Genomic DNA, 18,576 nt, shown 5'->3' with positions numbered 1-18,576 from the left:
ATGTTACAAGCTACAGTGGAGTGGTACAAAGTTGTCATTGATACTTGCTTGGAACGCCAGGCGTAATTCACTCACATGCCATCACTTGTGGACCATAGGACTCCTGCAGATAAGCTCCCAATCACCATGTATCTCATAGAGAATACTCACATCCCTTGACTATCTCCTATAATAGCCTTATGTCAACGTAAGCTGCCTTCTATCGACCTAGCTGTGGAAGTGTCTTCACTTAAATTTGTCTCCCTCTGGCATAAGTGCCTCTCTACGCCGATCTGGGAACACCACCTCCCCCAGCAGTGTAGAGTCAGGGTCAATGTAATCAGGTTGATGCCCCGTCAGTGTAGACCAGGGGTAGGCAACCTATGGCACACCTGCCGAAGGTGGCACGCGAACTGATTTTCAGCGGCACTCACACTGCCTGGGTCGTGGCCACCAGTCCGGGGGGCTCGGCATTTTAATTTAATTTTAAATGAAGCTTCTTAAACATTTTAGAAACCTTATTTACTTTACATACAACAATAGTTTAGTTATATATTATAGAAAGAGACCCTCTAAAAACGTTAAAATGTATGACGGGCACGCGAAACCTTAAATCAGAGTGAATAAATGAAGACTCGGCACATCGCTTCTGAAAGGTTGCGACCCCGTGTAAACACTGCATGGCTTATATCCATTGTTACTGGCTTTCAGGAGATGTCCCACAGTGCCCTGCAAGGACAATATCATCGATACAAGTGCTCCTGCTGAGGACACACGCCACTGGTGTCCACACACACACACACACACACACACTCGATTTAATATCTTAGGTCACGGTTTAAGTCCACATAATTCTGTTGTGTAGACATGGCCTGTATTTCCTTTCCCACTCTCTCCCAGTCCCAGTGAGCCCTTTGGCCAGCCTTCGGAAATCACCTGACGGCTCCGCTGGCTGCCTAGAGGGAAGATCAATGCAGGGTCTCCCAGGAACTCCGAGCCAGGACGGGTTTCCTCGGGATAGATAACCAGCCTCCCCAAAGCTGGAGCGGCTCAGCCCCCAAACCCTCCAGCAGCTGCCTCCCGGAGGTGAGTTTTCTCTGCGCAGTGCAGACCCCTCGGTTTCCCTACAGAGCCGTGTTGGGGGCTTGGGAGAAGGGCCGGGGGGGGGGTATCTTGATGTCTGAAGAGCCGCTAGAGCCTGCAATTGCTGTGGAGGCAGAACCGGCCCACACCCACTGCGCGGTGCAAGGAGGGACAAGCCCCTCGCAGGCGAGTCTCGCGGCTGGGCACATATACGAGGATCGGGACCCTTCTGCTCCCCACTCCCATGCCGGTGTTTTGACGTGACCGCAGGCGGGGGCTGAAGCAAGAGACGTCATTTGGCAGCCGACTGGAGAGAGGATCGCGAAAGATCGGGGAGGAGCGGCCCGAGGAGGGGGCGGCCGCCGAGCTGGGCAGGGTAGGGGCCAGGATCACCGCCGCTGCCAATGGACGAGGGCGAAGCGGGGGAGCACGGAGGCTTGCATGCTGCTGCCTGATGCCGAGGCGAAGGAGGCGATTGCAGAAGGGTCCTAGGCAACCCACACCCCTTCCCCGCCCCACTACACCAGGGCAGAGCGGGCCCCAGGGAAGGTCACGCCGCAGACTGGAGTGACCGGTGAGTTTGCAAGGGGGCCACGCTCCGCAGCTGGGGGACAGCGGCCCCGAGAGCTCTGCCTGCAGCCGCCCTTAGCTCCCCGCCGAGCAGGGTGCGAGGCGCAGGGCGGCAGAGGAAGGCGGCCCGGGGGCCGCCGCACCGCAGAAACAGAGGGAGCAGCTGGATTTTGCGCAGAGGCCGGACGGTTGCCTTGTAACAGATGGACCGTTTCGCACTCAGGTTCCCCGGGAAGGCGAATGTGCGCGATGGATGGCGCGGGCCCGCCCTAGGGGGTGGCCGGAGAGTGAAGCGCTCTCTTGCCGGGGCCGGAGGTGTGAGATCTTGGAAAGCATGGCTAATTGCAGCTAGCGGAAAGGAGCATCTATGTAAGTATTACCCTGGATCGATGGCCTGTATCCGGCGTTGGCTAGAGACGGATGATGATTTCAGCGCTTGTTTCGGGGAGATCCCAAACGCAAACGATTTGCAATAGTTTAACAGGGAGCTTTCTTCTCTCATTAAGCCTAGGCCTTCCAGCATATTTCTGGCAACCCCTTTGTGTATCCCTCTCTTCCCCTCCCCCCAATAAAATTAGAAACCGGTTTGCATTTTAATATAGGGGTAATTGCTTTAAATAAGTCTACTGGAAGCACATAGACTCTCGTTTTGGTTGAGCTTTCCGGGTCCCGTGGAAAGACAGTAAACAGAGACGCCTAATGCACTGCTTTACGGGCTGCGCTAATGTTTTAAACTTTCCTTTTAAATAGCCGAGTAGTAGATGACTTGGCAGAGTCCACCTAACAAGCAAGACGCGGCTAGAGGTATTACAGTAGTGGATCGCCTTGGCAGTTGTAAGGCGAGGGAAGTGGATGTTATTTGTTTCCCCCCGAAGAGTATACATTTGTAGGCAATCCAGGCTACGCTGCTGGGTTGCCAAATCTGCAACATTCCCATGAAGTTCTGCACACAACAAGCGAGCTTTTCATTGCTCAGAGGCGTGACAATCACCGCTCCAAACAGAAAGAAAGAAGAGCAGCGCTAGCTAGTGGCCGTGATAGATACTGCGCAGCGTCCCTGCCTCCGGTACCCTGGAGTGCTGCGTATTTCCCCTGCTAAAACCGTTTAAAGCACATAAAATAGACATTGGCAACATTTGGGTTTTAGATCAGGCTTAGTCTGAAGCTCGGTCCCCTCCATCTCCTTGCGAACCAAGGGGAATGTAGGACAGAAGTTTTACAGTCCAATCCTGGCTCTCCCACTCTCCAAGCCAGCAGGATCGCCTATGAGAGGAGCCACCGGTGATGGTCAGGCAGCCGTTTGGGGTGTGCATCTTATTACAACATAAATATAGTAACTGCCTGGGCGTCCAAGCCTTGGCGATAAAAAACATTGTTAAGAGACACAGAATGGTACGGTTCCTGTTCCCCACAACGAGCAGCAGAGAAAACAGCTGCCAATGCTGTCTAATCCATCATATTTGCCAGGAATTGAAGCAAATCAAAACAAAACTGGAGCAGACACTAAAGTGAATCTTAGGCTGTGCTCTGGGGGAGCTGCCAAAGAAAGGAAGTTCCAAAAGGATGAGCGCTCCACTACACAGCTCGGCTGCCAGTCCTGGAACACACAATTCCAGGAACTGGAAAGTAGCATTTTGTGTCTTCATACCATGCTTGCTTGGTATGAATCTAGGGGGATTCCTGTTCATCTCCATTTACCATGGCAGGATGCAAGATGAGAGGTGGGGGTGATCCCATGCCCAGGAATATTTGTACTAAAGGCAGAAATGAACTGGAGGGAGGGCAGAGAGACATTTGCTACTGGACAGAATATGGGCACAGAATGAATGGGATATGAGCACCCATTTTAGGGGGGTTACTTCCAGGGTGAGCCTGAAGTGTATTGTATTGACAATTATTCCTTATCCCTAAGCTTCCAACAATATTTTAATATCTCTAACATGCACTTATTAATCACTAGGCATTTTAAAGAAGCCATAACTCCCCTTTGGACAAATGCACACTTATTTATTCATCAACCCTTTCAGAAAGTGAAGGCTAGGTAAACATATCGGCCCTTGTATGTGTCCTGAAGGTCAAACTTGGGCTGTCTTAGGTAGGATGCAGACTTGAAGACCCTCCTCCACTGCCAACGCTGTGCTCCAAGGCATACAAAGCTGACACTTGTATGTTAATTTAAATACAACAAAGCTGTATGTCAACTTTTGAGCAAACTTTAAACTGGCATATGCTTCTGGTAAATTGGGGGTGTCTTTCATTAGCCTCAAAATGCCACATGGCTCTCCACACTTCCATAGCATTCTTCCATGCCAAGATCTTATGTGAATGAATTTTTCCAAAGGTTTAGAAGGATCTGAAATCCTTCAAAAACAGGAGTTTGAATAAACAGTAAGCAAGCATGGTATGAAGACACAAAATGCTACTTTCCAAGCAAAATTTTGGAAGTTTCCCTGAGTACATTTAGATGGGAAGCTCTCGGGGAGAAAAAGTTCTGGAGAGTGCAGGTGTAATAAGTATTTTCCTTTCCATCTTCTGCTTTCCCCTTGCCATTTGTTCTCATAGACTTTAAGGTCAGAAGGGACCATCATGATCATCTTGCACATTGCAAGCCACAGAACCTCAACCACTCACTTCTATAATAAGACTCCTAACCACTGGCTGAGTTACTGGAGTCCTCAAAAATTATTTAAAAAGACATGAAGTTACAAAGAGTCCACCATTGGCACTAGTTTAAACCTGCAAGTGACCTGTGGCCCATGCTGCAGAGGAAGGTAAAAAACTCCCCAGGGTCTCTGCCAATTCCTGACTCTAAATATGGCAATCAGTTAAACTCTGAGCATGTGGGCAAGACCCACCAGCCAGACACCTGGGAAAGAATTCTCTGTCCTAACTCAGAGCCCTCCCTATCTAGTGTCCCATCAGCAGCCATTGGAGATATTTGCTGCTAGCAGCCACAGATCTGCTACATGCCATTGTAGGCAGTCTCATCATACCATCCCCCCCATAAAACTGATCAAGCTCCGTCTTGAAGCCAGTTAGGTTTTTTTGCCTCCATTGCTCCCTGTGGAAGGCTGCTCTAGAACTTCACTCCTCTGATTATAAACCTTCATCTAATTTCAAACCTAAACTTGTTGATGGCCAGTTTATAAGCTGTCATGGGATAAGAGGGAAGGTTCTCTCATGCACTGGTAACTGGTTAAAAGATAGGATACAAAGGGTAGGAATAAATGGAGAGGTGTAAATAGTGGTGTGCCCCAGGGGTCTGTACTGGGACCAGTCCTATTCAACATATTCATAAATCATCTGGCAAAAGAGGTAAACAGGGAGGTGGCAAAATTTGCAGATGATACAAAAACTACTCAAGATAGTTAAGTCCAAAGCAGACTGCAAAGAGCTACAAAAGGATCTCTCAAAACTGGGTGACTGGGCAACAAAAATGGCAGATTAAATTCAATGTTGATAAATTCAAAGTAATGCACATTGGAAAACATAATCCCAACTCTACATATAAAATGATGGGGTCTAAATTAGCTGTTGCCACTCAAGAGAGATCTTGGAGTCATTGTGAATAGTTCTCTGAAAACATCCATTCAATAATGTGCAGAGGCAGTCAAAAAAGCAAACAGAATGTTGAGAATCATTAAGAAAGGGACAGATAATATCATATTGCCTCTATATAAACCCATGGTACACCCACATCTTGAATACTGAGATGTGGTCACCCCCCGCTCAAAAAAAAGATATTGGAATTGGAAAAGGTTCAGAAAAGGGCAACAGAAATGATTAGGGGTACAGAATGGCTTCTGTATGAGGAGAGATTAAGAAGACTGGGACTGTTCAGCTTGGAAAAGAGATGACTAAGGGGGGATATGATTGAGGTCTATAAAAATCATAACTGATATGGAGAAAGTAAATAAGGAAGTGTGATTTACTCCTTCTCATAACACAAGAACTAGGGGTCATCCCTGAGCGCTAGCTCCACAGCTCCCATTGGCTGGGAACCACAGCCAGTGGGAGCTGTGGAGGCGGTGCCTGCCGGCGGAGACAGCACACAGAGCCACTCCTCTGCCTAGGAGTGGCTGGCACAGGTCACTTCTTGCCGGGAGCCACCCCAGGTGAGCGGCCCTCGGATCCAGCACCCTGCACCTCCTCCCGCACTCCAACCTGCTGCCCCCCCCACACCCAAACTCCCTCCCTCTTAGTTAACTGGCATTTTTCACTTACCAACACCCCCTATTCCTCCAACATGCTGGATAAAACAGCTTTTACTGTAAATTAATGAAGGATAGGTCCATCAATGGCTACTAGCCAGGATGGGTAGGGATGGTGTCCCTCTGTTTGCCAGAAGCTGGGAATGGATCACTTGATGATTCCCTGTTCTGTTCATTCCCTCTGGGGCACTGTCAGAAGACAGGATACGGGACTAGATGGACCTTTGGTCTGACCCAGTATGGCCGTTCTTATAGTCATTTGTTCTTGTTCATTTACAGTTTTATGCTTAGTATATATTTAAATTAGTATGTTGCTACAAAATGGTGGACCCTATCTTCTTACCCTTATAAAACCCCACTGAGGTTAGTGTGAAGGATGTAAGGATGTGGCTCTGGGGATGGCATTTCCTCCTTCCTGCAGGAGGAAAGCGTGTTATTAACTATAAGTTATTAGGTCTCTCTAAAGCAGTGGTTCCCAAACTGGGGTTTGTGAAATGTTATGGGGGTTCTTGGGAAAAAATTCCCTAATGGCAGACAGAACGGCCCCTAGGGACCCCGGGCAGCACGGGGCCAGCAGCCCAGAGCCCCTGGACTTCCAAGAGCTCAGCAGATCAAAGCAAGCATCTCTATCACACTGAGGAGATTTAAACTTCAAGGCTCCTTATAAGAAATGGAAAGGGAGGTGGATATTTTTTGCTGTTTTTAAAATTAAATAGGCAGCTAGTATTGTTTTTAAAATTATTATGAAGAACAAGTTTAATCTTTGTTGTAATGTGCATTGTTTGCCTGAACTGCTCAAGATCTGAATGCTTGTGTAGGAGGAACTCTGAGTTGACTTCTTAAATACCTTCATGCTGTTTCACATCTGATACTCCTTGATGAAACATAGGAGCCTTGTCTTATAACAGGCTTATTCAAAGTGATACAAGCTACGAAAGTGAGCTCTTGGAAGAGTGTTGCTATTTTCATAATGTAATAAAAATACTGTAATGATTAATAATAGTGTGTAATAAGCATGTCATAAAAACAATTTCCAAGATCACTGCTTTTATAATTTATACTCAGGTAAAGGAGAAAATCCCTGGAAATATTCATTTTTAGGAGGGGGTTCACAAGACTTGACATTTTAGTGAAAGGGGTTCACAGGTTGTTAAAGTTTGGGAACCACTGCTGTAAAGGATTGTTACAAATATGGGCGCAATAAAACGTGCTTGGGCTATGTATTAATTTAATCAGACATTCATTTTCCCAGATCTATGTATTTGTTATATTGATTTTTAACTGTACTTTAAGACCCAAAGTCTGCCTTTATTAATTACACAAGAGTACCCGTAAGATATGCACACAGTAAATGCCATACATCTTTAGGGATACTCAAATTGCCCTATGCCCCCAAAGCAGCCCCAAGATTGGCCTGTCTGTTCCTTCCCCAGGCAGGTACACTCCATCTCAGCTTTCTTCTCTATGGGAAAATTCAAGGTAAGCTGTGCGAAGGGAACCTCATGAGTTTCTGGCTGGTAGGTGGGTATTTCCTTGTAGGAGTATGATTTCATCCTAAGTTTTTTCCATTGAGTTTTACCACAGCACAGATTGTAAAAATTGAGTAAAGGACCTTATGATGTAGCCGCAGGTCCTAAGAGCACTATGATGCAAAACTTACACATTGAATCACTTTTTATGAACAAACACTTTTGAACAGTGCCCCAGAGATAGATTAGAGTAGGAAGTTATACTTGAACAGAGTACATAAATTCAAAGGTAAGAAATAGAAAGTGAGATACAGAAGGGAAAAATGATCAGGCAACTCTGCATTCTTCAACCCCTGACAGGCTCATGGCTAATTTCCCAGCTGCCAGCAGGGAACCCAACCAAAAAAAAAAAAAAAAAAAACCCCAGCAAATGTGCCAGCCAAGGAATCAGACGCCCAACAAGATGCTGCTGCTGGAAAAAGATATTCTACAGCTTGGCTTCTGTGCAGGACAGCTGTCAAACATGGTCCATCTGTGGCTACAGCTGTGGATTCCATTGCTGAAGGAAAGGAGCAGGCAGAAGACAGACAGGGGGTTTCCACAGGACTAGCAGGGTCAGAAATACTGTCAAGTCAGCATCGCAATTAGAGGGTTGTGCCAACTTTTTTTTTTTTTTTTTTTTAATTGCACATTTTAAAATGTGCTTTGCTCGCTCATTCAGTAGATGCCCAAATGTAATGGCTGAAAGAACATGATGGTTCAGGAATAATTCCTCTTCACTGACATTCAGAATAGAGAATCAAGAACTGATAGTTTCTTCTGACATTTTAAAGAAACCAACACGACCTTATTGGTCCCCTTTCATATTTCAGTCACTACAAATGAGACCTCTATAGCTCCTGACGTGGCAAATGTACACACATTGATCAGTTACATAGAGCTGTAAAGTAGAAAGGTAAAGAAAATAGCATTTTCCATAGACATTTACCCCTAAAAATTAAAACAAGGGCATCAAATATTTGGTACAGGATACATTTCAGACTGAACTACAAGTGTGTGGAATTAATTCAGCATTAAGCAGATACTTTGAAATAACTACAGCCTGTACATTCAAACTACAGTAATTAGATTTTATAAACCAACAGTCCTCATATCACTCACTTATTTAATAAAAGTTATCCCCAATTCTGTTTTCCAAAAGTTTTTCCAGTCCACTATTTTGAATTAAAATGGGTCACTGTTTCTCTTCCAAACTGTCCCTATTTACAACACTGATGTTCTCAAGGTTCGTTGTGCACCTTTCCCAGTTATTTATACAAATTATCTACTAAAGTCACTGGCCCCAATAATTGAGTTTATGATGTAAGCTTACATGCAGACATCAGTTCCGTTCAGTGACAAATATTGTAAAAAACAGTTTGGTGCCCTAAGAATACAGCAGGAACCAACTAAACAGTGTCCCAAATCTCACCATTTTCATCACAAGTTTCAAACTCATGTGTTTCATAAAGCCCAGCTCCTGAAGTCAGGCAGGTACATGAGAATCTCAACTCCACACACCCACCCCACCCCGCCCGCCCCCCTCATAAGTTGCCAGCCTTCACTGGCGTGGAGGAAAATGTGAATGCTAAGGGCTCCAAAGGTAAATAAAAATGCCCCAAATTAGTTATTTTCTAAAAATCTCATTATTTTTAAGCCAATCTCATGATATTTAATACTTGGCATAGAGGACACTGAAGAATAATAATGTAAATATCTATCTCCAGAGTGCTTCACACATATAGGAGAGCGTGCCATCACTGTTACAAGCCATCCGTTTCTACAGCTGTAGCACCACATTTCCCAAATGCATTCAAGGCTTTTGAAACTGGTATTTATTAAATTGATTTGGGTCTGTGCTAGACCTTGACAATCCAAGCCTTGCTGTATTTTACAGCTAGGTCAATCTATAACAGTGGTTCTCAACCAAGAGTACATGTACCTCTGGTGGTACACGGAGGTCTTCCAAGGGGAACATCAACTCATCTAGTTATTTTCCTAGTTTTACAATAGGCTATATAAAAAGCACTAGGGAAGTCAGTGCGAACTAAAATTTCATAGACAATGACTTTTTTATACTGCTCTATATACTATACACTGAAATGCAAGTACAATATTTATATTCCAATTGATTTATTTTATAATTATATGGTACAAATGAGAAAGTAAGCCATCTTTCCAGTAATGGTGTGCTGTGACACTTTTGTACTTTTACGTCTGATTTTGTAAGCAAGTAGTTTAAGGGAGGTGAAACTTGGGGGGTACTCAAGAGAAATCAGACTTCTGAAAGGGGTACAGTAGTCTGGAAAGATTAAGAACCACTGATCTACAAGATCTTTATCAGTCTGACTGCAGGTATGAGAAGAAATGAATGTGACACAATATTCCTGTTTGGATGAAAGATTATTGAAGCATTTAAATTATGGCATCAATTCATTTAGAATCAGAAAATAAATTAATCTCAAGTTTCCAGATGTCTTATTTCTTAATTTGTCAAGACATCTGGGGGAAAAAAAAAAGAGGAGGTCTTCATTACTGTTAAACTTGTTATACGGAGCATTGAGAAAATGTCAATATCACGCTCAGAGAAAGAAGTGTGCCTACTACAAGAATGATGGAGAAGGGCTTTAGAATGAGATAGCAGAAATCTGTGATTTAATAGATAGCTGTCTGAATTCCTATCTATTAAATTTGTATTATCTTCAAAAACAAATAATGGAATATAAAGGAGGCTAAAGACCCCTTACTTTACTAGGTTTTTGCCTGGAAATCAATTTCTCTTACATATAAGAAATAACACTTTACAGTCTCATCCAAATGCAGAATGATTGCTGTACACACAAAACAATTGTTTATCAAAAATGTCACAAGGATTTTTGTTAAACCCACAAACTGGAAATAAATAGTTGCATGATACGCCACAGTTTCACTATCAAGGAAATGATTAGTGTGTTTAAGGTGTTCTAAACATGGAAACCATAAACATAGAAAAATAGATTGTCTAGTCAGTCTCCCGGTCAGTATACCTAACAGGTTTTTTCTCACTATTGTTAATGATTCTCTGAATATCCAAGGCAAACTAACATTATTGTATATGGCTCTAATCCTGCAGACACTTGCCAAGGTCAATAGTTTTACACTTCTGAATAGCCTCATTAAACTAACCACAAATTTGCTGGACTAGGGCCTGAAGTGTTTTAAAACTTTGTTAACATGAAAGGGACAAAATGACTTGTATCCTCCTAACCAAAATAACCATCTCCTGTTCTTCTCGGCTCTAGAAACAGCCACCTCAAGAACAGGGAAGGATATGCTTGTTGTGGAAGTCAAGCTGTATTGCGAAGTTAAAGATCAACTTGCTGAGGGACAAGCACTTCATACATTGACCCTCTGTGCTAAAGACTCAAATGTTGTAGGGAATGAGGAAGAGTGGTAGGGTAGATCTCCCTGGGTATTTCAGTAGGCTTTTACGCCTACATACTCAGAAACAAAAGTATGTGAGTACTTATAGCCCTACTCTCAGTTTTCTTTCTCTCATTTCTGCTTCCAGTCTTCTTGTACCAGTGGTCATAAGGGCAAGGAAAAAGGGCCAAGTCCAGCAAGCTCCTACTCAGTTATGGTAATTGGAGAGCTAAATGTCCAGGCCAAACATATGGAAGAGAGACCGAAGGGATATGAAAAGTTAGGCGGGTAAATCCTCTTGGGAAACCAGCCTGCTCGTGTCCACAGGCACAATGCTCTGCCCCTCTTTTCCAGCCAACTCAAAATCTTCCACAGGACAATGAGTGCATATGCCTAACCTCCCACCCCCCACACCAAAGCTTCTGGGTTTGTACATAAAGGTCCTTGGCTCCTGGCAACAGTACAGATAAGAAGCTGTAATGCCAACTATCTAGCACATGCTGCCACCCCTCTTGAAGTTATTTATAATGCTGGCTTCAGGGGAATGGTCTTTCATAGAACAAGGAAGGAAAGCAACAGCTTGTATTGCAACATTTAGAAGAAATATTTTTGTAATTATACATTTGGGACTATCATTTATTGATCTTTATTTTAAAACGGAGTATTAGTAAAATGAATTCATCTATACTATAATGGGTAATACAAACATTGATCCTTCAGCCTAATCCAATTCCTACTGAACTCATTAACTTTAGTGGCAGCTAACCCTTAGTTCTTGTACATTTGCTAAAATGTTTGACTAAAAAGTCAGTGAAAAAGTCTGTGCACCCACAGTCTCCAGCTAAAGTACTTGCAACTTCTGAATAGCAATGTTTAGTGAATTTCTGCAGCAACAACAAAAAACAGTCTCACTCACCTCTTTTTGTAAGTAGGAAAAGCAAATAAGTGCTGCAAAAAGGCATGGCAACAGAAGAATTCTTCCACTGGCAATGCTAATTACAAACAACTCTAACTCTTAAAGGAAAAACTGAAGCCACCATGTGAGGCTTAACAGCATAAATGATCACAGGATATTAAGCACTTGTCACCACATTTAATTGCAGTGGGCTGTGTTTGAGCCAAATAGTGGTATAGCTCCTGCATGCTTCACATTTGTAACAGTTGTGACAGTAGCAGTAAAGGGAGTAAATGTAATAGCCCAAGCCAATTTCCTGCTTCAGTAATTGATAGTTCAGTGATTCCAATTGTAATTAACAGTGTATTCTGGGAGATAAACGCGCCTAATTTTGTTACCTTTCGCCCACCCTGCTGTGCTGAGCAAAATGAGGGCAATTTCTGTATAAAACAAATAGAGTAAGCAACTTACATAGCAATTTGCATCTTAAAAATATTTTACAAACATTATTTAACCTTCCTCATACCCCATTGTGACAGGTGAGTGTTATTCCCTTTTTACAGGTGGGGAGAAAGAGGCACAGAGAAATTAAATGACTTTTTCAAGGTCACAGAGTTCCTGACCACTACTCAGAGACATGAGGGCTTGAAGGGAGCTCGAGAAGTCATCAAGTCCAGGCCCCTGAAGAGGCAGGACCAAGTAAACCTAGGCCATCCCTGACAGGTCCAACCTGTTCTTACAAAACTTCCTGCGATGGGGATTCCACTTCCCTTGGAAGCCTATTCCAGAGCTTAACTACCCTTACCACTAGGAAATTTTTCCTAATAGCTAATGTAAGTCTCCCTCGCTGCAGACTAAGCCCATTACTACTTGTCCTACCTTCAGTGACACAGAGAACAGTTGATCACAGTCCTCTTTATAGGTCCTTAACATACCTGATGACTGTTATCAGGCCCCCACCCAGTCTTTTGTCAAGACTAAATGTGCCCAGTTTTTTTAACCTTTCCTCATAGGTCAAGTTTTATCATTTTTGTTGCTCTCCTCTGGACTCTCTCCAGTTTGTCCAAATCTTTCCTTGAGTATGGCACCCAGAATTGGACATAGTACTTCAGCTGAAGCCTCACCAGTGCCGAGTAAAGCAGGACAATTAGCTCCTGTCTCTTACATACAACACTTCTGTTAATAAATCCAAGAATGATATTAGCCTTTTTTGTAACTTCACATTGTTGACTCATCTTCAACGTGTGATCCATTATAACCCCCAGATCCTTTTCAGCATTTTGTAGCTGTGCATTTGATTTCTTCATTCTGTGAAGTACTTTGCACTTATCTTTATTGACGTTCATCTTGTTGAATTCAGGCTGATTCTTTAATTTGTCAACTTTTTTTTAGTTCTAATCCTGTCCTCCAAAGTGCTTGCAACCCTTTCCAGCTTGATGTCATCCATAAATTGTATAAGTCTACTTTCCTCTCCATTATCCAAGTCATCAGTGAAAATGTTGAATAGTCCAGACCCAGGACTGACTCCTGCAGGATCCCAATAGATACATCCCTATTCTAATAGGGAATCATTGATAACTACTCTTTGAGTACAGTCATTTAGCCAGTTGGGCACCCACCTTATAGTAATTTTATCTAGACCACATTTCCCTAGTGTGTCTCATTCTCAAAAATACATTAGCTGAGGTTTGCTCTTTTTTCTAAATCTGAACAATCACGAACACATAGCCCTATTTTCAATTCATCTGGTTTCTTCTAGTGATCTTTCAAAGTGATGTGTGAGTACAAAAACTAAATAAATAAAATGAAAACATTAAAGTTCAAATGCAATTGCTCCTTCAGACTATTTAGAAAAATTTGTTTAATGAACAGAATTCTATAAATAGTAACTTTCTGTAACAGTTCTCAGAACAATCTTACCACTTAAGTAGTAGCAGCAGTATCACTACCAAAATGCAAATTCTTTAAAGAAAAAAAAAAAAAAAAAAGCCAAACAAAACACCACACATCTAGAGTGAAAAATAACTGTCTTTACCCCATCTTACACAATATTTACATTTTCCAGTGGGATGTCTTTAAATGCAGATACAGCACACATTGAAACCCATTACAAACATTAGAAGCAATTTTCAAGTGAACTACAATTTTTTTCTGGAAGATTGGATTGTTGATTCCATCACCTCTACATGATGCCATGTTTGAGAAATATTTTCCCCATTCTAGATCTATTCCATCTTGTCATTTAGTAACGTTCATTCACTAAACAGCAGAGACTAGTTTCCAAAATTTTAATTATAACTGCAAAAAGAACACAAAATATAAATGTGCATTATATTTGGGATTGATCAGAGAGATGCTTTACTTCAAATCTGTCACTTCCTTTTGGATTGGGTAGAGGGGAAGAAATAAGCAAAGGGAATTACAGTGAAAACTAACAGAAACACAAGCTTTTTCCCACCAATTAAATTAGAAAATTCAAACAGTACTTTGCCAAACAAATTTCAATATGTGATCCAGGAAATTGCAGTTCCCCACAGAAGTGTTGCATTCTTAGAATATCCTAATGCCCTTCTGTTGTACAGAGAGTCAGTTAAACAGACAAGACAGTATTTACAAGAGACCCAGGATTGGCAGCTCCTACTCCTGGATTAACAGATACATTAAAGTCCTTTAACCATTCATAGCTCATCGTGTTTTGCAGGGTCTATGCTGGGTTTAATGAAAACTCCTTCCATTGCCATCCAGTAGTTGTGATGATTAGGAGAATGCATGCCATGAACTTCCCGTTGGCCTCTGATTGGGTGGCCATATTGTTCTCCCGTTATTGAAAGGAAGACGTCAGTTCCTATGTGCTTGAAACGCACTGCATCCTCCCGCTCCCAGTGTGTCCCACTGCACTGTACTGTCCATATATCCAAGTCATCTCCTTCACCATCATCACCAAAGGCACTTACTTCCTGAATTAGAAATAAGGGAACACCAATGATACTTAAGACACCAATCACTCAGCCAGCAGGGGGATTGTAAAGAGAAGGGTAGGTGGGAAACAAAAAGTGATGTTGTATTGCTTTTATGACAATGGATCTAACCCGGATGGGATAATTTGCCCCCTCTATAGTCCAGAGGTGAAATGCCCAAAATAAAGGCATTATGAACAAAAATAAAACAAGGGAAACGGGACAATCCTTTCAAGAAAAAAAACACCTTGAAATCTAAAGAATAAAATACTCCTCAGATACAGGGCTCACCTTCCTTCCTCTCAGCAAGATAGTATGGCATCAATCAGGTATTTAAGTCATTCTTAAGAAACATTTCCTCGCCGTCATTTATTTTATTACTATTTATATTGCAGTAGTGCCTAGAGATCCCATTGTGTGAGGCACTGTACAAACACACAGTAAAAAGACAGTTCTCAAAGAACTTAGAATCTAAGTAGACAAGACAAATGGTGGGAGACCATGTGACTTGCCAAGGTCACACAGTAGGTCTGTGACCAAGTCAGAAATAGAACCCAGGTCTCATATATCCCAATCTAATGTCCTATCCACCATACCATGCTACCTCTCAGGAAGGAAGACTCTAGTGAATACTTATGGAAACCCACAACAGCTAAATAAGAAATGTATTTTAAGACGTACACTGGAACCCCGCTATAACGCGCCCCGTGATAACGCAAATTCGTTTATAACGTGGAGCGAGTCTGGCCCCGGCGGCTGCAGCAGGCGCGTGTGGCAAGTCTGGCAGGTGTGGGACGTTTGGGATCCATGCCCCAGCAGCTGCAGCAGGAGCGACTCTCCCTGCAGCCCCGGCCTGCCCCTGGGGTTCTCACCTCTGTCCCCGGCAGGGCCGGCTCCAGCCCGCATCCTTCCCTCCGCGGACCGATGTAGGGGGCGGCAGCGCGGAGGAGGGAAACGCCCTGCTGGGAGCGGGCTGCAGGGTGGTGCGGAGCCCTCCCGGCAGTCAGCGCGGCAGGCCGGCGGTGGTAGTCTTCGGGGGCCCCGCTCCCCTGGCCAGAGCCCCGGCCAGAGCGTGGCAAGCCCCGCGGCTCCACTCTCCCGGCCGGAGCACAGCAGCCCCGTTCTGCCGGCAGGACTCTGGCCGGAGCGTTGCCAGCCCCGCGGCTCCCCCCCGCCCCAGTCAGCAATCTCAAGTGCCGCCCCAGGAATCGGGCCCCACCGGCCCTGGCGGCAGGAGGGGCCAAATGGCCAGCGCCCCAGCTGAAGGAAGCCCTGGCCGCCCCCCTTCTCTCTCTCCCTCCTCCCTCCCTCCCGCATTTACCGCAATTGAAGTTTTTGGACCCCAATGATCGCGTTATAGGGGGTTCCACTGTATTTTCAAATTTTGCAGAAGCACTTGCTTAATGATGAGGGAGGGAGCCGGGAGGACTAAGAAGGGGAAACACTGATCTTCAGAGAAATACAAAGATGAAGTGTGTAAGTGTGGAAGCAAAGGGTTCTTTTGATGGGGTGGGAAGAGAGCAAAATGAGGATAGAGAGAGACTTAGGATATGTCTACACAGCAGCTGGGAGGGTTTCCCAGCATGATTAGACAAACTACTCGAGCTAGTGCACTAAAAATAGCAGCGTGGCTAAAGAGCGGCATAGGTGGTGTCTTGGGCTAGCTGCCTGAATACAATTCTGCCTGACCCCTGGGTACGTACTCGGGCAGGTAGCCCGAGCCACTGCAGACACATTGCTATTTTTAACATGCTAGCTGGAGCTGAACTAGTGTGTGTCTGTCTACCTGCACTGGGACGCACCCTTCCAGCTACTGTGTAGATATACCCTAAGTGACTTGCCCAAGCTCACACACAAAGTCTGAGGCAGAGTAGGTCTCACAAGTCCCTGGCCAGCATCCAAAACCCTGGACCGTCTTTAGTCTCATGCTGGTCTCTAGCTTCGCAAAAACTTTTACTTTACCAAATGACTGCTCCAAATTAGGGTGAAGACTATTTTAGATATTTTTTCCCACACACAAGAGAAATTAATAAAGCACAAGGTTTGAAGCACAACTCACCATCTTACCTGATTATTGGACAGCGGTGACGGGAAGTGATGTGTGTGTAAGTTTTTTCCTGTGTTAACATGGGTAAGTCGGATTGCTTGCCCACACTTCACTGGTGTTCCTCGTTGGCAAGTGTCGTCATTTTTCCCTCGAATCCGCCAGTAACTGTTAGCATCATCTGAAACTTCAACTCCAGTCACCGACTGCTGCCCACTTCCTGTTTCAAAATAATTTAAATGGTAATTGACCTAACCCACCTTTCTCCAGGTCAGGGAATCAAAAATACTTTATTACTAAAGAACATCAATCCATTCAGACTAATAATTGGAGGGGAACAGCAAAGGAGGGTTGCAAGACTAATTTCCCTTCTCGCCCTATTTTTACACCACTCCTGAAACTAGTACAGCTTCTAGATCAACATCCTCACCTGTGATGCAAACCCAGAAAAAAATATATACTGAACAGTTGAGAAGCAGAAGAGTCACTAACACACAAATATTACCAGGGGATAACACGATTTTCCCGTGCCAGGATTCTCATAGGTGTTGTGCCCTCACATCTCCCCTACTGACTTCAATGGGAGTTGCAAGTACTCTGCACCTTAGAACAGTGGTTCTCAAATCAGGGGTCCAAGGCCCCCAAGGGGGCCATGAGCAGGTTTCAGGGGGGCCGCCAAGCATGGCCAGCATTAGACTTGCTTGGGCCCAGGGCAGAAAGCTGAAACCCCACCGCATGGGGTTGAAGCCTGGGCCCTGAGCCCCGCCACCTGGTGATGAATCCAAAGCCTGAGCAATATAGGGTTGGGGGGGGGGGGGGGGAGGGCGCAGCATGAGACCCCAGGCAATTGCTCTGCTTGCTATCCCCTAACCCCAGCCCTGGCTTTTATATGCAGAAAACCAGTTATTGTGGCACAGGTGGGCCATGGAATTTGTATAGCCTGTTGAGGGGGCCTCAGAAAGAAAAAGGTTGAGACCCCCCCTCCCTGCCTTAGGATATCAGGTTCTGAAGCTGTTGAAACTGACGACTGCTCATTAAATGAAGCATTTTTAAATTAAAGTGACTGTTGCCAATGGCTCCAGACCCCCTTTTGGATACCCCCTAACTGTTCTGAGTGGCTCAGTCCTGGATATTTGCTTACTCCCGCTAAGGAAGGAGTCAGGCTCCGTGGTAAGTGCTGCATGTGAGAACTTGGCTGGTGATGTGGCCTCCAGATGAAAAACGAAACCTGTGGGATACCAGCAGGACACTTTTGCATTTTCTCCCCCCCCCCGACTTTGTGCCAGCGGCATTTGTCCATGGGAGCTGCCCTTCCTTTCACCCTCTTCCGTAGCCCCGTGCGAGCCCACTTAGCAGCACTTGCCTAGCAGCCGACTTCTTCAGGAGCCAGCCACCCTCCCCACATCAGCTCGGCGGGCAGGGCCCCGTCAGGGCTCCCCTCTCAGCCCGGGCAGCCGATCTCAGACCGCCACAGGGCCGGGCTCCGGCCTTAACCCGCGCCCAGCCCGGCATCCCCATCGCCCTCCTCCAGTCCCCGCCTCCGAGTTCTCCCGCCGCCCCCTTCCTCAGCCCGGCCCGGCCCGCCGGACCCCTCCCCACCGCCCCCTCAGGCCGCGGCCTCCCGCCGTCTCCGGCCCCGATCCTCACCCGATCCGTACTTGACCTCGTGCGAGTGCAGCCGCACGTTGTGGCGGGTGTTGAGCAGCTTCAGCACCGACCCGCAGGTAACAGCGCCCGGCCCGGGCTCCCTGCCGCGGCCCGGCCCGCACAGCAGCGCCAGGAGCAGCAGGAGGCAGCAGCGGCGCCGCATCTCTCCTCAGCCCGGCGGCCCCGGTGCCCAGCGGCTCCACACACAACCAACCCGCCCGCTTCCGCAACCGACCGGCACGCCGCTTCCGCATCCTGGCCAATCATACGACGCCAGCAC

At 45.3% G+C, this 18,576-nt stretch overlaps 2 protein-coding genes across 4 annotated transcripts in view; one reads left to right on the top strand and one right to left on the bottom strand.

The window, feature by feature from the left end:
- Nucleotides 1-988: 988 nt before the first annotated feature.
- The window catches only part of YDJC (YdjC chitooligosaccharide deacetylase homolog), a 75,707-nt gene continuing 58,119 nt past the window's right edge, over nt 989-18,576 (top strand). Inside the window, exons 1-2 of one of the 3 annotated variants that reach the window (XM_054006487.1) lie at nt 989-1,065; nt 1,856-2,001. The gene's annotated coding sequence lies outside the window, so the exon portion shown is untranslated. Of the gene's footprint in view, nt 1,066-1,201; nt 1,637-1,662; nt 2,002-18,576 lie in introns of those variants that run through there. The other 2 variants (XM_054006483.1, XM_054006485.1) reach the window with 2 other exon arrangements.
- SDF2L1 (stromal cell derived factor 2 like 1) lies at nt 13,492-18,526 on the bottom strand. Its single transcript, XM_054006489.1, has 3 exons — nt 18,297-18,526; nt 16,673-16,869; nt 13,492-14,605 (listed from the first exon to the last, which is right to left on the bottom strand). The coding sequence occupies exons 1-3, from the start codon at nt 18,457-18,459 to the stop codon at nt 14,327-14,329; spliced, it is 639 nt and encodes a 212-aa protein (XP_053862464.1). The 5' UTR covers nt 18,460-18,526; the 3' UTR covers nt 13,492-14,326.

Source organism: Malaclemys terrapin, chromosome 16 (assembly GCF_027887155.1).
Source record: "Malaclemys terrapin pileata isolate rMalTer1 chromosome 16, rMalTer1.hap1, whole genome shotgun sequence".
NCBI lineage: Eukaryota > Metazoa > Chordata > Testudines > Emydidae > Malaclemys > Malaclemys terrapin.
The sequence above is the reverse complement of the archived record's forward strand: the minus strand, read 5'-3'. Positions and strand labels throughout refer to the sequence as shown.